Source organism: Rattus norvegicus, chromosome 1 (genome assembly GCF_036323735.1).
Source record: "Rattus norvegicus strain BN/NHsdMcwi chromosome 1, GRCr8, whole genome shotgun sequence".
NCBI classification, from domain to species: Eukaryota; Metazoa; Chordata; class Mammalia; order Rodentia; family Muridae; genus Rattus; species Rattus norvegicus.
The window spans coordinates 253,617,824-253,634,745 of record NC_086019.1 but is presented as its reverse complement, the minus strand read 5'-3'; the positions used below and the strand labels follow the sequence as shown (position 1 = coordinate 253,634,745).

The 16,922-nt window shown below is 50.3% G+C and overlaps 1 protein-coding gene across 7 annotated transcripts in view; it reads right to left on the bottom strand.

Moving 5' to 3' along the window:
- Pax2 (paired box 2) overlaps nt 1–16,922 on the bottom strand; it is a 91,177-nt gene that overhangs the window by 11,878 nt on the left and 62,377 nt on the right. For all 7 annotated transcript variants that reach the window (XM_063287134.1, XM_039109033.2, XM_006231443.4 and 4 more), the window contains 2 exons: nt 10,057–10,232; nt 7,693–7,819 (listed from right to left, as the gene is read on the bottom strand). In XM_063287134.1, coding sequence (XP_063143204.1) covers nt 7,693–7,819; nt 10,057–10,232 — 303 coding nt within the window. The remainder of the gene's footprint in view (nt 1–7,692; nt 7,820–10,056; nt 10,233–16,922) is intronic.

Below are 16,922 nucleotides of genomic sequence, written 5' to 3'. Positions count from 1 at the left end.
GTTGCGTGTCATACGTTAAAGCAGTGATCTTCGAATCTGCTTTCAAGAGACAGGAGAATGGTTTGGTTTTTATATATTTCATTTAGAGTTTTATTTCTAAGATTCCCCGACTCTCCCAAACTTTGCCTTCTAGAATAGAGCTCTGTGCCTGGGGGAGGACCCCACCTAGGCCACTGTTTTGGGCCTACACCCAGCCCTAGGCTTGCCTACTCTAGGTTCCAGCAGGGGGGGCTGTACTCACAGTTCAGGGTGGTTGTTATAACCGAGTGACTGTCTACTGACAGCTGAACCTTTGTCCCAGAAGGCAGAGATGCGAGATCTGCATTGACTCAGTGAGGTCTGCCCCTTGACCACAAACATCTGGACACAACTAGTCAGGCTCTTTCCACCTCTTCTCCGCACATAAGGTCCTTATAGGGCTGTGCACTGCAGCCCAGGGACCTACAGGGGGCGTAACGCAGCTGGGCCATGCATGGATGAGCCGCAGCCTCAGCTTGAGAGACTAGGAGTGCTGTTGAGAACCGCACACTCAAAGGGCCAGAAGGAAACTTGGCTCATTTACAGAGGTAGAGATTCTGGAAGAGAAATCTCCAATACTCTTCTCAGCTTGCTTCCGGGTACTGTTTTCTCCGACTCTAAATGAGGAGTGGAGCCAAGCAGGGGCTGTCTGGCACTCAGGAGGTTGGGCCAGGGACTTACTAGTCCACTGCACGAGAGGCCAAGAGACCCTCATGCTGGGCGGCCAGGGGGTAAGCCTGTTTGCACAGTCTCCTGATACTCTGGGTCTCCTAGGTCCTCTCTGGCTTTATTTTGTTCCCGGAGAGCCCTGAATTGTCAGCTCTAATCCTTCTGAAAGCGCAGCGTTTTTTCAGGCGCTCTGTGTAAGTGAAACCCTAATCCCAAGGAAAACCGGCCGCTTAAGCTGCTGGAGCATGCGCCTGCCTGCTTTCGGAGCACAGCACTGGATTTCTCCCTCTGCCAGGCAGCCCAGCCGCCACTGGGGAGGAGAGCGGAGGATTCCAAGCTAAAGGCAGCAAAGCCCTCGCAGAAATGACAGTGGCGGTGGTGCAAAGCTCAGGTCAAAAAGGCATTGGCTTATTTGTCCTGAGGCGACAGCTAAGGAGGGCCTTCCTGTCATCTTGTAGGTATCTGGTTCTGTCTTGGTGGCTTTAAGGCCACTAAGACATTTCTGAGCCATACCTATGACATTCCTTAGTGCTCCACTGTTCACAAGATTCTGGTCATTCATTCAGGAAAGGTTGTGTTAGCTGTCTTTTCCTTAGGCAATCTCTTCTTAGGAAATGCCAGAGAGCAGAGTAAACAACGTTGAGAGGCCCCTCTTTGGGCTACCCTAAGCATCTCTAAATAACATCTGGCAGCATTGGGAAAGATTTTTCCTACCTCCCTCATTGTGAAAACAAGGCGTTAGCCCAGGAAAGCCTCCTTAACCCAGGTATGCACTTAAAATTAAGACCATAGGTTTGTGAAAATGTTTTGATTAACATTCCAACAGGCCTGTTCTCCCTTATTGCTAAATGAGTTAGGGAGAGTACATGAAGAAGAAAAAGTGTCTGATGTACCCAGCATCTTGGGGTTACGGATAGAAGAGATAAAGAGGAGTGGTGAAGACTCCATGATGTGGACCATATTCGGGCTCAGCTTAGAAGGCCACAGAACATGTTTGCTAAGATTCCCCAAACCCTTGTCATCTCCCCCATGGCTCCCTATGTGGCCCCACTGTCGGACTGTGTGCTTCTGCCCAGGCTCACCCCTGGGGAGGCCAGCCCATCATTCCCACGATGGTTGGTAAGAACAGACATGGGTCTGTGTTACAATGGTTCATCTTAGATTCTACTCTAAACTGGCCTGCCCTCAGCCCCAGAGTGGGTCAACGTCTCTTCTTTTTAACATCTTTCTCCTCAAAAGGTAGAATGGATAGAAAAAGAAAAGGAAGAGTCTCATCCAATGCTTCCCTGAGCTGCTGGCCCAGGGCACTGCATATCTGTCAATGTCTTATTGCTATGGAAATGCTTCCATAATTAAATCACAGCGAGGTCTGGGGCTGGGGTCCTTAGGGATGTAGCCAGAGGCCTCAGAGATAGCTAAAGGAGGCCTCACCTCTATGCCTTGGGCCTTGCCAACCTAAATAGAGGTGTAGAGGAGAGCCCTCCGTCATGGCTTAGTGGCCTTGGGAGCACATGTCTGGAGTTTTCCTCACCCCCTTCTTTCAAGGTTGGAGGGAAACTCTGGTCTCTGTGCTCTAAATTCCTCCAGCTAATCAGGGGCTTTGAGCCCATAGACAGGAGTAGGAGACTCCCAGCCTCTTCCAGAGGCTTTTATTGCCTTCTCCTACCCCTCAGGGGCTGGCCAATGGCTATGTGTTTATTTTATGGGGGGGATGCAGTTGTATTGGAAGGGGGTTGTTAACTACAGGAAAGGGGAGGGTCCCTGGCAGTGCTCAGGACTCCGAGTAGACGGAGGTTTCCCAGGGTCCACAACTCTGTCTGCCAGAGGGTCACTTTGCCATCCATCGGATACGCAGGCAACCCATGCAGGCAGCTGGACGGCATCTGAGTTTGTCCCAGCATTGTTTTTCTCTGGCCCTCAGGGCTCTAGGGTCACCCTGTTCTTTAGCTCTGAAGCTGGGGTCTCCAACCTCCCCACTTCGGATCAAAGATGACAGTTTCTACCTCCTCTGTCTGACTTGGGCACACCCCTCTTGGGTACCCTCCACAGATTCTTCATGGATCTGAGTTGTAGTTTCTTCAAAGCTTCCCTGGCAACATACACAGGCGCACACACAATGGAGGAGGGCACTGTCCGGATTGTAAGATCTCTCATCGTCCATGTTATCCAAAACAAGTATGATTCCCTACCGAGAAGACCCTGGATCTGGATACGCTTGGAATAAACTCCCCCCTCTTCCCTTTCATCCATTGACCTTTCGGGGCCTCCATTATCTGAGGGTTGGCTTAGCACTGGGGGAAGGGCTCCTGGGTCCAGATCTGGGTTAAAATAAAAACTAGTCTTTCTGATGGATCTTTTCTTTAGTTGATCTCCACACTGGGATATTCTAGCTAGTTCTTGGGGGATGATGCTAACTCTCCTGCTAACGTCCCCTCATGGCTCAGCGTGACATGGGGTGTGGATTTTTATGCTGAGCTCATTGTCTATGGTGGCTTTTTGTTTGTTTTTCTCAATGGGAGTCCTCTGCATTTTGGATCATAAGATGTCACTACAGAGAAGGTTCGCCATCGCTCCTGCTGGCACCACGGTGAACTATTTCCCTGAACAAAATTCTGTGTACCTTCTTGGCTTGAGGTCCCTGCAACTACTTATGGCATGAACTTAAACTTAGATCTACATCTGGGCTTTCGAGTCTCCGTTTCTCGTGATGACATGTATGTGCCCCTCCCCTTTATTTCTCTGGGTCATGGGGGGAGAGCCTGTGGCTCCCCAGTTCCTGGACAATGTTGTCCCTGCCCTGCTTCTATTTTCTTGGGTCCAAGGTCACACGCCCTGTCTGCATGCGTTATACCTCAACATTCCTACACTAAGGTTTACCTCCGTGAAAAGCTCACAGTACCTTACATCCTGCTCTGACTCTGGCCCCAGAGAGAGGGGTGGCTGTGCATTAACTGCTCCACTGATATATTTTACCCACCTCTGCTGTGCTAAGCTTAGTCCCTTGTTTCTGAGTCATTCCTCTCATACCTCCGAGAACTGCAGTCGCACAAGGCTTGCCCAGTGCTTGGTAGTGATGCCCACTAGAGGCCAGTGAAGCCCGCTCTATGCAGCTGCTCTGGGGACACGTGTGTTCTTAGGTTCTCCAGGAAGCACTGGGGCTTTGTGAGCACCAATTCTCTTTAGCACCAACTCAGCCCATGGCTTCTGGGAAGAAACTTGCCGTCTACTGTTGGATAGACTTTACCCAAGCCAAGGCACCCTTGAACACCCCCAACAGCACTCCCAGCGACTTGGGGATCCTAGACCTTGTTTTCATCTCTTCCTTCCAGACTAACATCAGTTTCAGGGTCTCTGCAGGGTCACCTATCACTGCGGCCTGGGCCAAGGCCAGAGAGGAAGTCGTGGGGAGGAAGAGCTCTTGTTGCTCCTGGTGTTGGGAAACTTAAGAAGTGAATGGTACCACAATCAGCCATAGCAGAGGCCTCTCTGCAGAGTCCCAGGCCAGAGGGTCTGTGGAACACTTAAAGGTTAAGGCCATTTCCCTGTGGGGTTCTTTGAAGAGGATTTGAAGGTGGTTGAAGGCAGCTCCAAGCAACCGCCATAAGGAAGCCCGAGGCCGGAGTGCCCCTGGCCCATTTTCTCAACTAGTGGGTCCCATTTCCTTTATCACTTAGTTGAGAGTCGGCTCTGTTCCAGACCGGCAGCCTAGAGCAGTGGGCTGGAGCAAAGAGATGCGACTGAGCTGAGGCAACCCAGCAGCGGAGGGGAGAGTGGGTGATAAATTTAAATAAGCAGCTTGACTTGGCAGCTTGCTGAGTTGTGATGCAGTGAAATTAAAATCTCGGCCCGCCGAACTTCCAAACGCTACCCTGAGAAATCCGGCGTCTTGCCTTGGTTCCCTGCTGGAAGCTGGGTGGGGAGGCCTATCTGGCTGAGTCCTAGCCTGTGGCAGCCACCCTTGCCTGAGATGTGATTAGCTATGTCCTGGCCGACTGGCTCCCACTCTCTCTCCACACAACAGTTCAGGCTCCTGTCTCCTCTCAGTCCTGACCTTGTGGAACAGCTGTATCAAGTGGCTGGTGAAGTTTGAAATCAGCCTCTAGCGCCAGGAGATGGCAGGAATATAAATAAGGTCTGGCTTCTCAGGTTGAGCCAAGGCCTCCCCAGCCAGCCTTCTTAAGACCCATTCTTTGGGGTTTGGCTTTTAGGGAAGAGGATGGGCTGGGTACCTGGGGGACTTGTGGAATGTCTTGGCACATCCAAGGTTCTAAGAGCACGGTGGCCCTGCACTCACCTAAATACCCCTCTCTTCCTCCTCCAAAGCCCTTGCTAGTCTCAAATGAAACAAGCGTTTAAAGGAGGCTTGTGAGTGGGACACAGTGGTTCACCCTTCTTAACCGAAGCGCTTGGGAGGCTGTGGGGTACCTGGATAGCTGCGAGTGGTCAGACTGGACTACAGAGTGAGATTCTGTGGGGTGGGATCTTTGGGAAGAATTTCTGCAGACACAGCAAGAGTCTACCCCCTCCTCAGCCTGCTTGGAGCCCTGTTCTCCCAGACGTCAACATCTCCCTAGAAGAACTCACTCCAAGTTTGTGTGTGCTGTCTGTCCTTGGTACCCAGCTTAATGCTGCTACCTATCACATCCTGGCCCCAAAGCCACTGTGCTAAACCTGTTCCCAAGACAGCCCATGACGTCTCTGGGCAATACCTGTTTCTCACCTTGACAGAACCTCCAGCAAACTCTGTTGGTCCCCTTAATAAACACATCATGAATCATTCATCTTTAATAGATTATGCAAATTAGGAGGACATAAAATCAACAAAGATCAATAGTTGCGGCCGTTTAATTGCCAGCAAAAATACATTTTAAGAACGAGCATAATCTGCAGCCCTTCCTCAAGTAATGGCGCTATTAATCCAAACACTGGATCTTGGTCTAAGTGTGGAAAAATCATCCCCTGCCCCCCAGCCCCCGCTCCCCTCCCCCACCCCTCTCCACACTTCTCTCTTTTTTGGCAATTTCCAGTTTCTGAGCGGAGTTTCCCCGTCATTACCACTGGTGAACAGCTCCGAATGTTAATGGTTCTGCTTTTGTTACTCCTCGCTTGATTGAAATGTCGCATACAGATTGAGATGTTACTGCTAACTTGCCACCTGGGAATGTCAAGCTGGGTCTGAAATGAACTTTTCTCACACTTGGATCCAGATGGATCAGCCGGAAATGTTCCCAGGCTGAGCTGGGACCGTTCCAGGGCCATGGGGGGGAGACTGATGGGGGCTGTTCAAGGTGGAGGCACTTTTCCACATTAGCCCCCAGTGTCCCCTGCAGCAGGAGTCCTGCCCGGAAGAGCCATGTGTCCATCCCCAGGAAGTTCCTACCTTCTGGACTGCGGGCGGGCACTGACTACAGAGAAAAGTCCTTCTTGCTGTTTCACCACTTTTGAGAAGTATCCACTGCACCAGAAAGCTGGCCTGGCTTGGGTTGGAAGATCAGAGAGCAACTAACTATATGGGGCTTTAGAGGGCCCATGCCCAGGGCCTGTTGAACTAGGCTACGGCAGTGTTTCTCAACCTGTGGGTCGCGACCCCCCGAGGGTCATGTGGATATTTATATTACGATTCATAACAGAGGCAAAATTACAGTTTTGGCATAGCAACAAAAATAAGTGTACAGTTGGGGGAGGTCACCACAATGTGAGGAACTGTATTAAAGGTAGGGCTGCAATGTTAGGAAGATGAGAATCACTCACTGGTCTAAGCTGCGAACTGACTCAGCGGGCCTCGTTAACGATGTCCCCAAAAGCCTAGTCACTCTTCGGATTCCTAGCTAAAGACTATGACTCTGTTTTTTGCTGGACATGGCTGTACCAAGATATCACTTCAGGAGAGCATGGGAAAGGTAGGGTTCTCTGGAGCCTCCTGAAGCTTTGAGCCCACCTCAGCCAGAGCAATACTCCTATCCACACAAAGTTACCAGGCCACCAACACGACAAATCACCACAGAGGTCTCCTATAGCCCATTCTCTGTCTTTTCCACTGGCTGTGATGCTAGCTACCTACAGCGCTGCCATCCTGTCCCCAGACGGTCTCAGCTCACTCCCTGGTAATGCCTCAGTGTCTCCCAGTCCCCAGTGAGACCCTTCTTAGTCATCCTGTCTCCCAAGGTACGAATGGCACATTGGCTTTAGTGCCTCCAGAATAATTAGGTGAATTTTAATAACACCTCAATGTGTGGCTCTCTTACTGGAACACTTTCCTGGCCCGGAAACCCTTCCACGGTGCCAGGGACCTTCTGAGGCCGGCATAGGAAGCTGTACATCAGAAGCATCGTCTGTCAGATCTCCCCTGCATGGCCACTCCAGGTACCTCCAAGCCCCCATCCCTGGAAGGTTTGGCCAGGGTGCCTCTTCCCCGGCATTTGACCTCCCCAGGTCTCAGAATCCAACTTCCTCTCATTGGCTTCCTCTAGGAAGCAGTAGAGAGGCTACAGTAACTAACTGTGTTCCACTCTGCAGGGCTGTTGCCATATCCTCAGGTCCAAGGCCACAGCTAAACAAGCTGCCTGGAGAGAGGAAAGCAAGGTCTGCAGCACTCTTGGAGACAGAGGAGTATAAAGGCTAGAGACCTGGAACCTCTGAGCCACTTTCCCCAGCTGCCCTATTTGCCTTAACATTCGTCTACACAGGTCCTCAGCAGACAGCTGGGGAGAGAGGAGACAAGGGCAGAGAGAGCCAGCAGCTGGCTCCTAGCTCCCACCTTTTCAGGCTGAAGCCGAGAACTCTGACCACAATGTTTCTATTCCTATATCAGGGAGAACTCTGACCACAATGTTTCTATCCCTATATCGGCGCACATCTGTTCAAGAAGACTCTCCCTCTCTCCTTCTCTCTCTCATTCTGCAGATACCATGGCAGGGGGCCCACTTGTCACATTGGGGCCCAGATGGCAGAGACTGAGGCACCCCACTGAAAGCAGCGCCCCCACCCTAATGGAAGCCACCTTACCGGTCACGACGGGGTACGTCTGTGTGCCTGACACATTGCTGCCCAGCTCAGGGTTGGTAGATGCAGATAGACTGGACTTGACTTCATCAAGCCCAGGGGTCAGGGCTGGGAGAGAGTATTCATTCCCCTGGGAGGAGAGAGAAAAGCGACAGCTATCTATTGATGCGTGTACACGGAACGATGCAGTGTGCAGATGGAGAGGAGGACCCCGGAGCCCTCCCAGATGGGGTGGAAGGAGATGGCTGGGTGGGGCAGTGAGATGGGGAGGGGCTCCCTGAGTAGGGAGAGTGAATTCGGTGAGAGTGGGGGTAGACCTGACATGGTGAGTGTAGATGCGGTCTGTACACTGGGAGTGGACTACCCAACATCCCCAAAGCATTATCATCCTCATCTTTTGCCTAAGAAGCTCCAGGAGGGCATACAGCAATGGGGATCCCCTAGCTGGGAAGTATGGGTACTCAAGTTCCTCTAAGTGGGAACCCCGGTGGGCAGAGATGGACCCTGGCACATGGCTGAGTTAGTAGTTGGGGGAAGGACCTAGTGGGGCCTCCAGCCTGGCACTGCTGTGTTGGCTGATGGGGTATGGGCACCCCTTTTTAAAAAACAAACAAAGACAGCCCCATGGGCCCCTTGCTCTCTGCCTGTGCACTGGGGTATGAAATTGGGGAGGGGGAGAGTCCACATGGCTAACAGAAGGGTAGGAGGGGGCCAGCCATTGACTCTGAAAGGGTGTCCTGCCCGAAACACTTGGGTAATTGCCTTTTTATTGCAACCACCACCAAGCCAGACCCCGGAGCCGGGCAGTCCAGGAGCCTGCACAAAGCAGGAAAAGTTGCTCTGATTAATATTACGTTAAATTAAAACTGATTTTCTGCTCTTTCGGGTCCGTTTTTTTCCCTTCCGCTTCCTGGCCCCCCCAGCGGACCACCTCCCCGCCTTGGCTGGACGGGATTGCCTCGTCATTTCCAATTCCTTCTCGTATTGATCTTCCTGTAGAAATCAGTTTTGTAATTAGCTGCAAATTAGGCCTTCTACTGGGGGTGAAGCTGCCCCCTGATTTATCACCAGAGTAATTCGCTGTGATCGGAGAGAAATTAAAATGAACTCAATTAGGCTTCGGATTTGCTTTATGGGCCCTGCTCCGAGTTTCAGGGGGAAAAATGACTGTGCTGGTGTTTAATAGTCTAATGAAAGTAAATAAAGGTTATTCATTGTAATACAGCCAGGGACTTGGGGAGGGTGCACCGAGCCGCCCGCCTTGGCCAGCTCCTCCTTTGTTGGTTTATGGCTCAGGGCACCTTAAAAAGACTTTTGATTTTTGTTTTATGAAGACAAACAGCTTATGGGATAAAAGGACGGGTGGAGAGAAAGGCGAGAGGCTAGGGGCTGTTGAAATCTTAGAGTGCAACTATGCTGTGTGGGGCCTGAGGCAAAGCCAGTATAAGTGCGTGTGTGTGTGTGTGTGTGTGTGTGTGTGTGTGTGGTGTGTGTGTATGTGCGCGTGTACAGTACAGTACAGGCTGTACTGTGCTGCAGTTGGAGGCCTGACCTAGGCCATATTTGTGGGCTGGTTGGGGGCTACATTGGTGTATAGATGGAGGCACGTGCTTGAGGGTTACTAAGCACAATATTATTGCATGGGGAATAGGGCATGCCGTGGCACATGTGTGAAAGCCCGGGGACAACTCTGTGGACATAGTTCTCCCCACACCTTTACATGGCCGTTGGGCTGCAGTGTTGGGTGGAAAAGTGCCATTAACCACTGAACCATCTTGCTAGCCCTGAGATGTGAAGGCTTTAGGGGCTATGCTTCTGAGTGGTGTGTTTCTCTGATGTAGTGCATGCTACGGCCCATGTTGTGTGCTTTGTGCTCTTCTGTGTCTGTGAGACTCGTGGGTGGCTGAGACGGCTGTCAGCCAGCCTGGGTTCACATTGGATGGATGCAGCAGGGACAAGCAGGCAGGCACGGATGGGTTTTCTTTCTGACACTGGGCAAGAGGATTTTTCACAGACTTTCTGTGGGACCTGGTGGGGCCTGGGCAAGGGTCATAGCAAGAGGATATTTCAGACTATCCCATACTCGGGTCACAGAATGCCAGAGCTGGGTGAGGGTGGGGGACTGAGGGATGCCACAGTGCCCTTCATCAGGAATTGGAAACCCTAAATAGGGACAGCATTTATGTTTTCATCCATAGCTTATCATTTTAAATGACTGTGTACTGAAATTATTTTTCTTAACTATGCTTTAACGTCTGTCTGTGTGGCCGTGTTCCTGTGGTGCATATGCGGTAGCTGCTGGTGTGAGAGGGCCTTGCTCTGCCCAGTTCTTTTCTGTTCTGGGTGGGCAGCAAGTTCCCCTCTCACCTGTTCTGATTTGATGTGCTCTGATGCTTGGAAGACATCGGGATAGGAAGGACGCTCAAAGACTCGATCCAAAGCTTCCAGCTGCTGCTGGGTGAAGGTGTCGGCTCGCAGGTGCTTCCGCAAACTGTCCACACCACTCTGGGAGTCTCCATTAGGGACAGAGCCCTCGGACACATCTGAGAAACACACAGACACTTAGGTCATGAGCACCAGGCCAACAGAAGTAAGGAAGGCAGTAGTGGGCGAAGGGTTGGGTACTTGGCTCTGGTCCCTGTGTCTCTGTGCCCCTGTTAGGATCCCTTTCTTCTAGCTCACAAGCTAGAGGGAGCTAGAGCCCTAGGCCTAAAGGCCTAGAGGGTTGGCCCTTCCTCAGAGACTGGGTGAAGAAGCCAGAACTCTGAAAGAGCTGAGGAGAGAGAAAGAAGGGAGATCGTAGCAGGGTAGGCAAGGACTGGGCAGAAATGGAGGTAGGAGGTCCCATGAGGCTATCTCCAAGGTTTTCTTTCCCGGGGCCTCTCCCATCCCCCAGCCTGAGTCATACTAGGTGAGAGGCTGGGTTCTCAGACATGCATTACTGTGGAGAATTGAACTGGGTTCAGATAAATTTCAGTTCCACAGATTCCAAGGATTGAAAATCATCAAATTTCTAAGCTAAGTATAACACGGAGTCTGGGTAAAGTCATTAACTACTCCTGGGGAGAGGGCCCCTGAGAGAGAAGCTGAGGTACACGGGTTGGGCTGGACACAGAGCAGGAGGAAAGAGGAGTCGATCGTAGGGGCTGCTTGGGCATCCACATGGTCAGACCTCAGAAAGCATGCAGGCAGCTAGGACCCGGCTATCTTTCTCCCCTGGACAGCTCAGGCTCAGGTCAGGCTCAGGTCAGGCTCAGGCTCAGGCTCAGGCTCAGGCTCGGTAGGAGCCAGCTCCTGGAGCACCCGGCTCTTCCATTAGGTTTCCACCAGGAGTCAAGACTTGCTCCATGGAGATAGGGCTGGTCACCACTAGAGTCTGCTTCCGGCCAGAAGGTAGTCCAGTCTCTAAATCTCCACTTTGGCCACGCATTACCTTGTTTGTCTCTGTTTCCTCTGTCCCTAACCCCTCCCCCACAGTGTTGGGCCACTTGGAGTTTTTAGAGTATTCTGAGGACAGAGTCTGCCCTACAGCCTCTCTGGACCCTCACTTTGCAACTCTGCTGGTCCCAGACCCAGCTTACGATTTCTTGGCTTCCTTCAGCCCATGACAAGCTAGGGATCCTTGAGCCTGGGGCCAGCCTGTGCTCTAGGCCCCAGGGTGTTCCTCTGGGACTGTTATATATATCAGTTTATAGGTGATTATATGATATGATATAATCAATATTGCATTATATACAGTAACACTGTATGGTATCATTTGGGAGACCATAGAAAGTATTACATATTGATTAACCTCAGTCTACAGCTATCCTCCCTCGCTGGCCTCTCAGAAGGAGCGAAAGGCACTGCTTTCCAAAAGGGAAGTGTGTGTGTGTGTGTGTGTGTGTGTGTGTGTGTGTGTGTGTGTGTGTGTGGTGGGGGGAGAGGTAGAAAGAGAAAATATGGAGAGAGACACACACAGAGGCAGAGAATGAGAGAGACAGAGAGGCAGAGACAGAGAGACAGACAAAGACAGACACTAAGACCAGCTTGAAGTAGGTAGAGGCTGTCTTGACATTCCTATGTTCCTATGGATGGAACTACCAGGTCTCTTACTTGTATTTTTTTCTGCATGGTTCTAGAACCGTTAGTGGGCCTGTCGGTGGAACTGGAATAGAGTATACTTATTTTCCCCTTTGTGTGAGTGTTCTCTATGCATGTGCATATGCAAGTAATAAACATCTGGATAAAAAGGGGTCTGGGTGAGTTTAAACGACAATAAGAATCTTTGTACAAGAACGTGGCCACATGAGCAATGTGAGCCCATGTTCCCCTTCTCCCACAAGCCCCCCCCCCTTCCAGGATGCACATCTCCCTACCCCCATGGCCTGTCACTGTCTACATGTCCCATTGTGCCTAACTGTCTCTGCTTGCAACCCTCCTTCCTTCTGGGAGAATGCCCTGCTGCTAGGGCCGAGGGAAAGTAGAATCAAGGGTCTTTGTATCTTATGCTCTTGCCGAATGGGCCCTAAGGAGCAGAAAGTACACTTGTCTGTGAGCCTGCATTCAGATATGTGTGTGTGTGAGCACACGCGTGTGGCAAGACGCTTTTTATGCCTCTGTGTGGATTTGTGTACATGCCTGTGTGTGGTTTGCCTCACCCTGTGACCCTGTGTGTGTGTGTGTGTGTGTGTGTGTGTGTGTGTGTGTGTGTGTGTGAGTGTGAGAGAGAGAGAGCTGAACTAAAGCTTTGTCCTCAGGTCACTGGCTGGAGGAGTCTCTTTGCCTTCATTTATTCAGGGGCCCTTCAGATCTTGACAAATCTGTCACTCTAAATTTGCGAGAGATTATGGTGCTCTCTCCCCAGCCCGCAGAGAGGTGATATATGATATCTGCTGCCCCTATTGATTGCCTGATCTGGTGGCAGAGGCCGGCGAAATGAACTTGAAATGAACATCATGCCTCAACTCATTGTGCGTATAATACACTACTTAATCCCACATTTTTCAGCCGCTATGGAATTCAATTGATCAATCATGTTCCACTGATAGTACTGTTTTAGGGGTTATTGCTGCTCCCTCCACTCGCTGACCTTTTTATTTATTTATTTTTCTGTACACACAGGCCCTTGGTGGTAAGACAGGTTACAGAGGCGGCAGCGGTGGAAAGCCGGGGGAGGGCTGGAAGGGAAGGAAAAAGGAAGCCCTCTGCTGGGAGAGGTGGCGCTGGGAGGCAGAGGCAGAGGAAGGTGGCGGGGTGGTGGGGCAGGGGAGACTGGTAGTTAGAAAATGTTAGTGGCACAGGGCCACCAAGCTTGCAGAGAACACTGACCTCTGGCTAAAGAAGTCCTGAGGCCATTCCCAAGTGGAAAGAAAGGTGGGATTTTGACAAGTATCAAGGAGTAAGGTAGAGGGAATCAGGGCAGGAGAACAGGGTGGGGCGGCAGGGATGAGGTAGGTGGGAGTGTCAGTAAGTGAACCACAAGGCAGAAAAAAGGCAGAGAGCACCACTACCGGTGAGGAGACAGGGAGACATCCATCTGACTCCCAACCTAGCCACAGTTCTGCTCATGCTCTATGACAGAGATGGTTCCCTTCCTTTGGGAGTGAGGAAAGGGGGAGGAGCTAAGGCAGAGAGGGCAGGCAAAAACAAGGGAAGGAAGTTGGAGGGGCCAGGAAGGTACAAGGAGGAGGGAGAAGCTTCTGGAAGAAGGAAGTCAAGGAAGGCCAGATAGAAGGAGTGAGAGGGAAAAGGAAGAAACCTTCCATGCTAGCACCTGGGAGGCACTGGCCAAGGTGGGAACACTTGGCAGAAGGACAGGACCTAGTGTCATGGCTGGGTGTTCAACTGTGGAGAGCAACCTGGGGCTAGCAGAGGGTGAGCTGGAGGACTAGGAAGGAGGAGGAAAAGAAGAGAGTAGAGGAAGAAGAGAAACCATGGAAGAAGTGTGGGAGAGGGGCGTAAAGCAAAGTGGTTGGCAGTGCTCGCCCTCCCAGAGGTGGCAGAAAAAATGCTCACGCAGTCTGGAGAGCGGCAAGGACCAGCCACAGCTTGAAGGGCTATCTGGCAACGCTTCAAACCTACTGGCAGAGGCAAAATTGAGTCCTGATCTAGGTTTCCGAGTGAGGGGGAGGAAACACGTGAATGTAGTCAGGTAGCATCAATTACAAAGACAATTCCCCACCTAAGAAGCCAGGTTCTGAGCCCCTGTGTGCAGGAACCATGACTGATGCATGTCTGTAAGTCTGTGCTAGGCATGATACATAGCAGGTACTCACTAAATAAGTGACTAGCCGACTGATGAGTGGATGAGACTCTCCCAGGTGGTATTCAGTATGAGACCCCTGGCAGAAATTTTCTAGACTGGCCAAAACCTGATTGGTCCAACACAAGTACACCCAGTCACTTCTGGTCAGCTCAATGGCCTGTTAGATTCTAGCAACCTCAACTCAGATTCCCTGGAAACTCTTCCTACCTCAGCAACACCGCCCATACAAAGCTAACAGAAAACACTGTTTCCGGTACCAGGGGTACTTAGCCTTGGAAACAGAGCTGCACCCCAAAGCAGGTGCCAGAAGCTGCCCCAGGACAGGGCTCAGAGTCTACATTTGGCCAGATGGAGTAAAGTGTCTGTGTCTTCTAAACTTTCTGGAACAATCCCTACTTAGAAAACTCTTTTAAAGAAAAGTTGGCAGATATGGTTGCTATAGGCTTATTAAGTCCCTCTCAGTACCCATGTACTGGGCTAATAGTCACTACTGATGGTGGATTCAATCCTGCTTTCCCCTAGTCCCTGCCAGACACCCTAGCACCATACAATGATCAAGGGCACTTTGGACTAAGGATGTGGCTCAGAGGGAGCATTACATAGTATATTTGTGTCCAATCTCCAGTACCGTAAAACAAGCAAGCAAAGTAACAAAGTAACAGAAAGAATTCTAAAGCTGTACCTGGCGGCACATGCCTGAAGCTCAGAATTTAGGAGGTTAAAGCAAGGGATATTGTGAGTCCAAACTAGTAGGGGCTGTCTAGTAAGACCCTGTCTCAAAAGAACTAAGAAGCAAAGCTTCTAATCTACAGAACTCATTTAATAACCCCTCCAACGACACTGTGAAATAAATACTGTGGTACGTACTTTATGTATAAGGAAACCAAGACCAAAGATGTTAAGTAGCTGGTTAAAGAACACACTCCCAGTAAATGACAGTCAGGATTTTGGTTCAGTTCTGACATGAGAGCTTGCCTCCTAAATTACTTTATTCTGTAGCCTAAACCCAGCTGAGAACCACTTGGCCCTACTCAGGGTTCTTCTGCAGTTCTCTGCTAGCTTTTCCCCTACAGTGGGACTAACCCCCGTGCTATGTGTTGACTAAGCATAGACTGCCCAGATGATCAGGGTACTAAATTTATTGTGTTATGGTTGTAGAACCTAGTTGGGTGAGTGGGAGGAAAGAGGCCAGTTCTCCCGGATCTCATGACTGGGCAGCAGCACTTTTAAGCCTGTGGCTATTGTAGAGCTCTTTCTACTATAGTGTGATTCTTCTCAAAGTGGATGGGCTCGCCGCAAGTCCTTTATAGAGCACAGACAAGCTATAGATGAATTAATTAGGCCCATATTATCTTCTCTGACTCCTTATTTATTGAACCCCTGACACAAAGTCTTCACGGATCTGGAGTTATTTGGCCCTCCAAACAACTTTCCAACCTTGGTAGGAACTGTAACCCCCTTCAATGTCTGAGGAAACTAAGGTTCAGAGTCCCTGAAGTGCAGAATCCATAAAGGCAGGAGGCCAGCTTCAGGGCATATGCACCAGGGAGCCCAGCACAAGAAAGTCACTCAGCAAACAGCTTAGCTATAGGCTAAAGTGATTGACAGTTACGCCCAATCAGTTCCACAGCAGAAAGCCCGGCCTCCATGAAAAGAAGGACAACCATGAATACAGAAGGGTCATCTTTGCTGGAAATGCTGTCCCCAGCATGGCCACAGTAGCTACTTCCTGACCATAAGCAAATTTACCTTCTGTCTGTCTATGCTTCCCTATGCTGTCTTGGGCACTTATTACTTCTAGAATCTTTATTTAAAACATCTCAGGACAAGCAGGGGAGTTCAGGGATAGAGCACGTACTCAAGGCTCTGGGTTCAATTTCACGTGAACACACACACTCAACCACGCATGCATGCACGCACGTGCACACATCCACACACACGGTATTGCAAAAAGGAAAGAAAGAAGGAAAATATCTTACTGCTCCATCTGACACCTCCTGAAAATCTTGTTTCCTCAACACTGCCCACCCCATCTGTTCCTGGAGCAGCCCCTGAATCCCATACCTTACCCCAGGCCAGAACCCTCAATCTGGCCAATCACAGCGGGCCTTTCCGGTTAGGTCTCAGCAGCTTGGTGAATGGGAAGTCACCAAGAAGAAATAGATGGGGCTATGCACTCACCAAAAAGAGGGAGGAAGAGAAGGAGGAGAAAGGAAAAGAGGAGGAGGAACAGGAGGAAGAAGAGGAGGAAGAGGAGGAGGAAGAGGAGGAGGAAGAGGAAGAAGAAGAGGAGGAAGAGGAAGAAGAGGAGGAAGAGGAGGAGGAAGAGGAGGAGGAGGAGGAAGAGGAGGAGGAGGAAGAAAAGGAGGAAGAGGAGGAAGAGGAGGAGGAGGAGGAAGAAGAAGAGGAGGAAGAGGAGGAGGAGGAGGAGGAAGAAGAAGAGGAGGAGGAGGAGGAAGAAGAGGAGGAAGAGGAGGTGGTGGTGGTGGTTTTGGGAGTAGGCTAAAATGAGTTTTCAAAATCATTTTTATTTTTAATGCTATGTATGCACGAGGGTTTTTTATTTTTCTGTTTGAGAGTATGGGCGTGCAAACTGCAGGCATTGGATCTCCCCGAAGCTAGAGTTACAGGCAGTTGTGAGAGGTCAGTTTGGGTGCTGGGAATTGAACTCTGGTCCTCTATAAGAAGAGTACATGATCTTAACCAGTAAGCCATCTCTCCAACCTCCAAGAAAAATTTTAACATAGAATAAAACTATTATCAACCTCAGTATGAATTTTTTTTCCTTCTAATGGTAATGCTCAAACGCCGGGCCTCGCATAGGCTCGCATGCATTCTAGCACTGAGCCTTAGTTCTCTAAGCCCAAACACAAAGGTGCACAGGTCATGGGAAACCAACAGTATGCTTTCACTTACGCCTATTAAACCTGTTCAACTTTAGTAGTTCTTGCTGTCATCATCATCATCATCATCATCATCATCATCA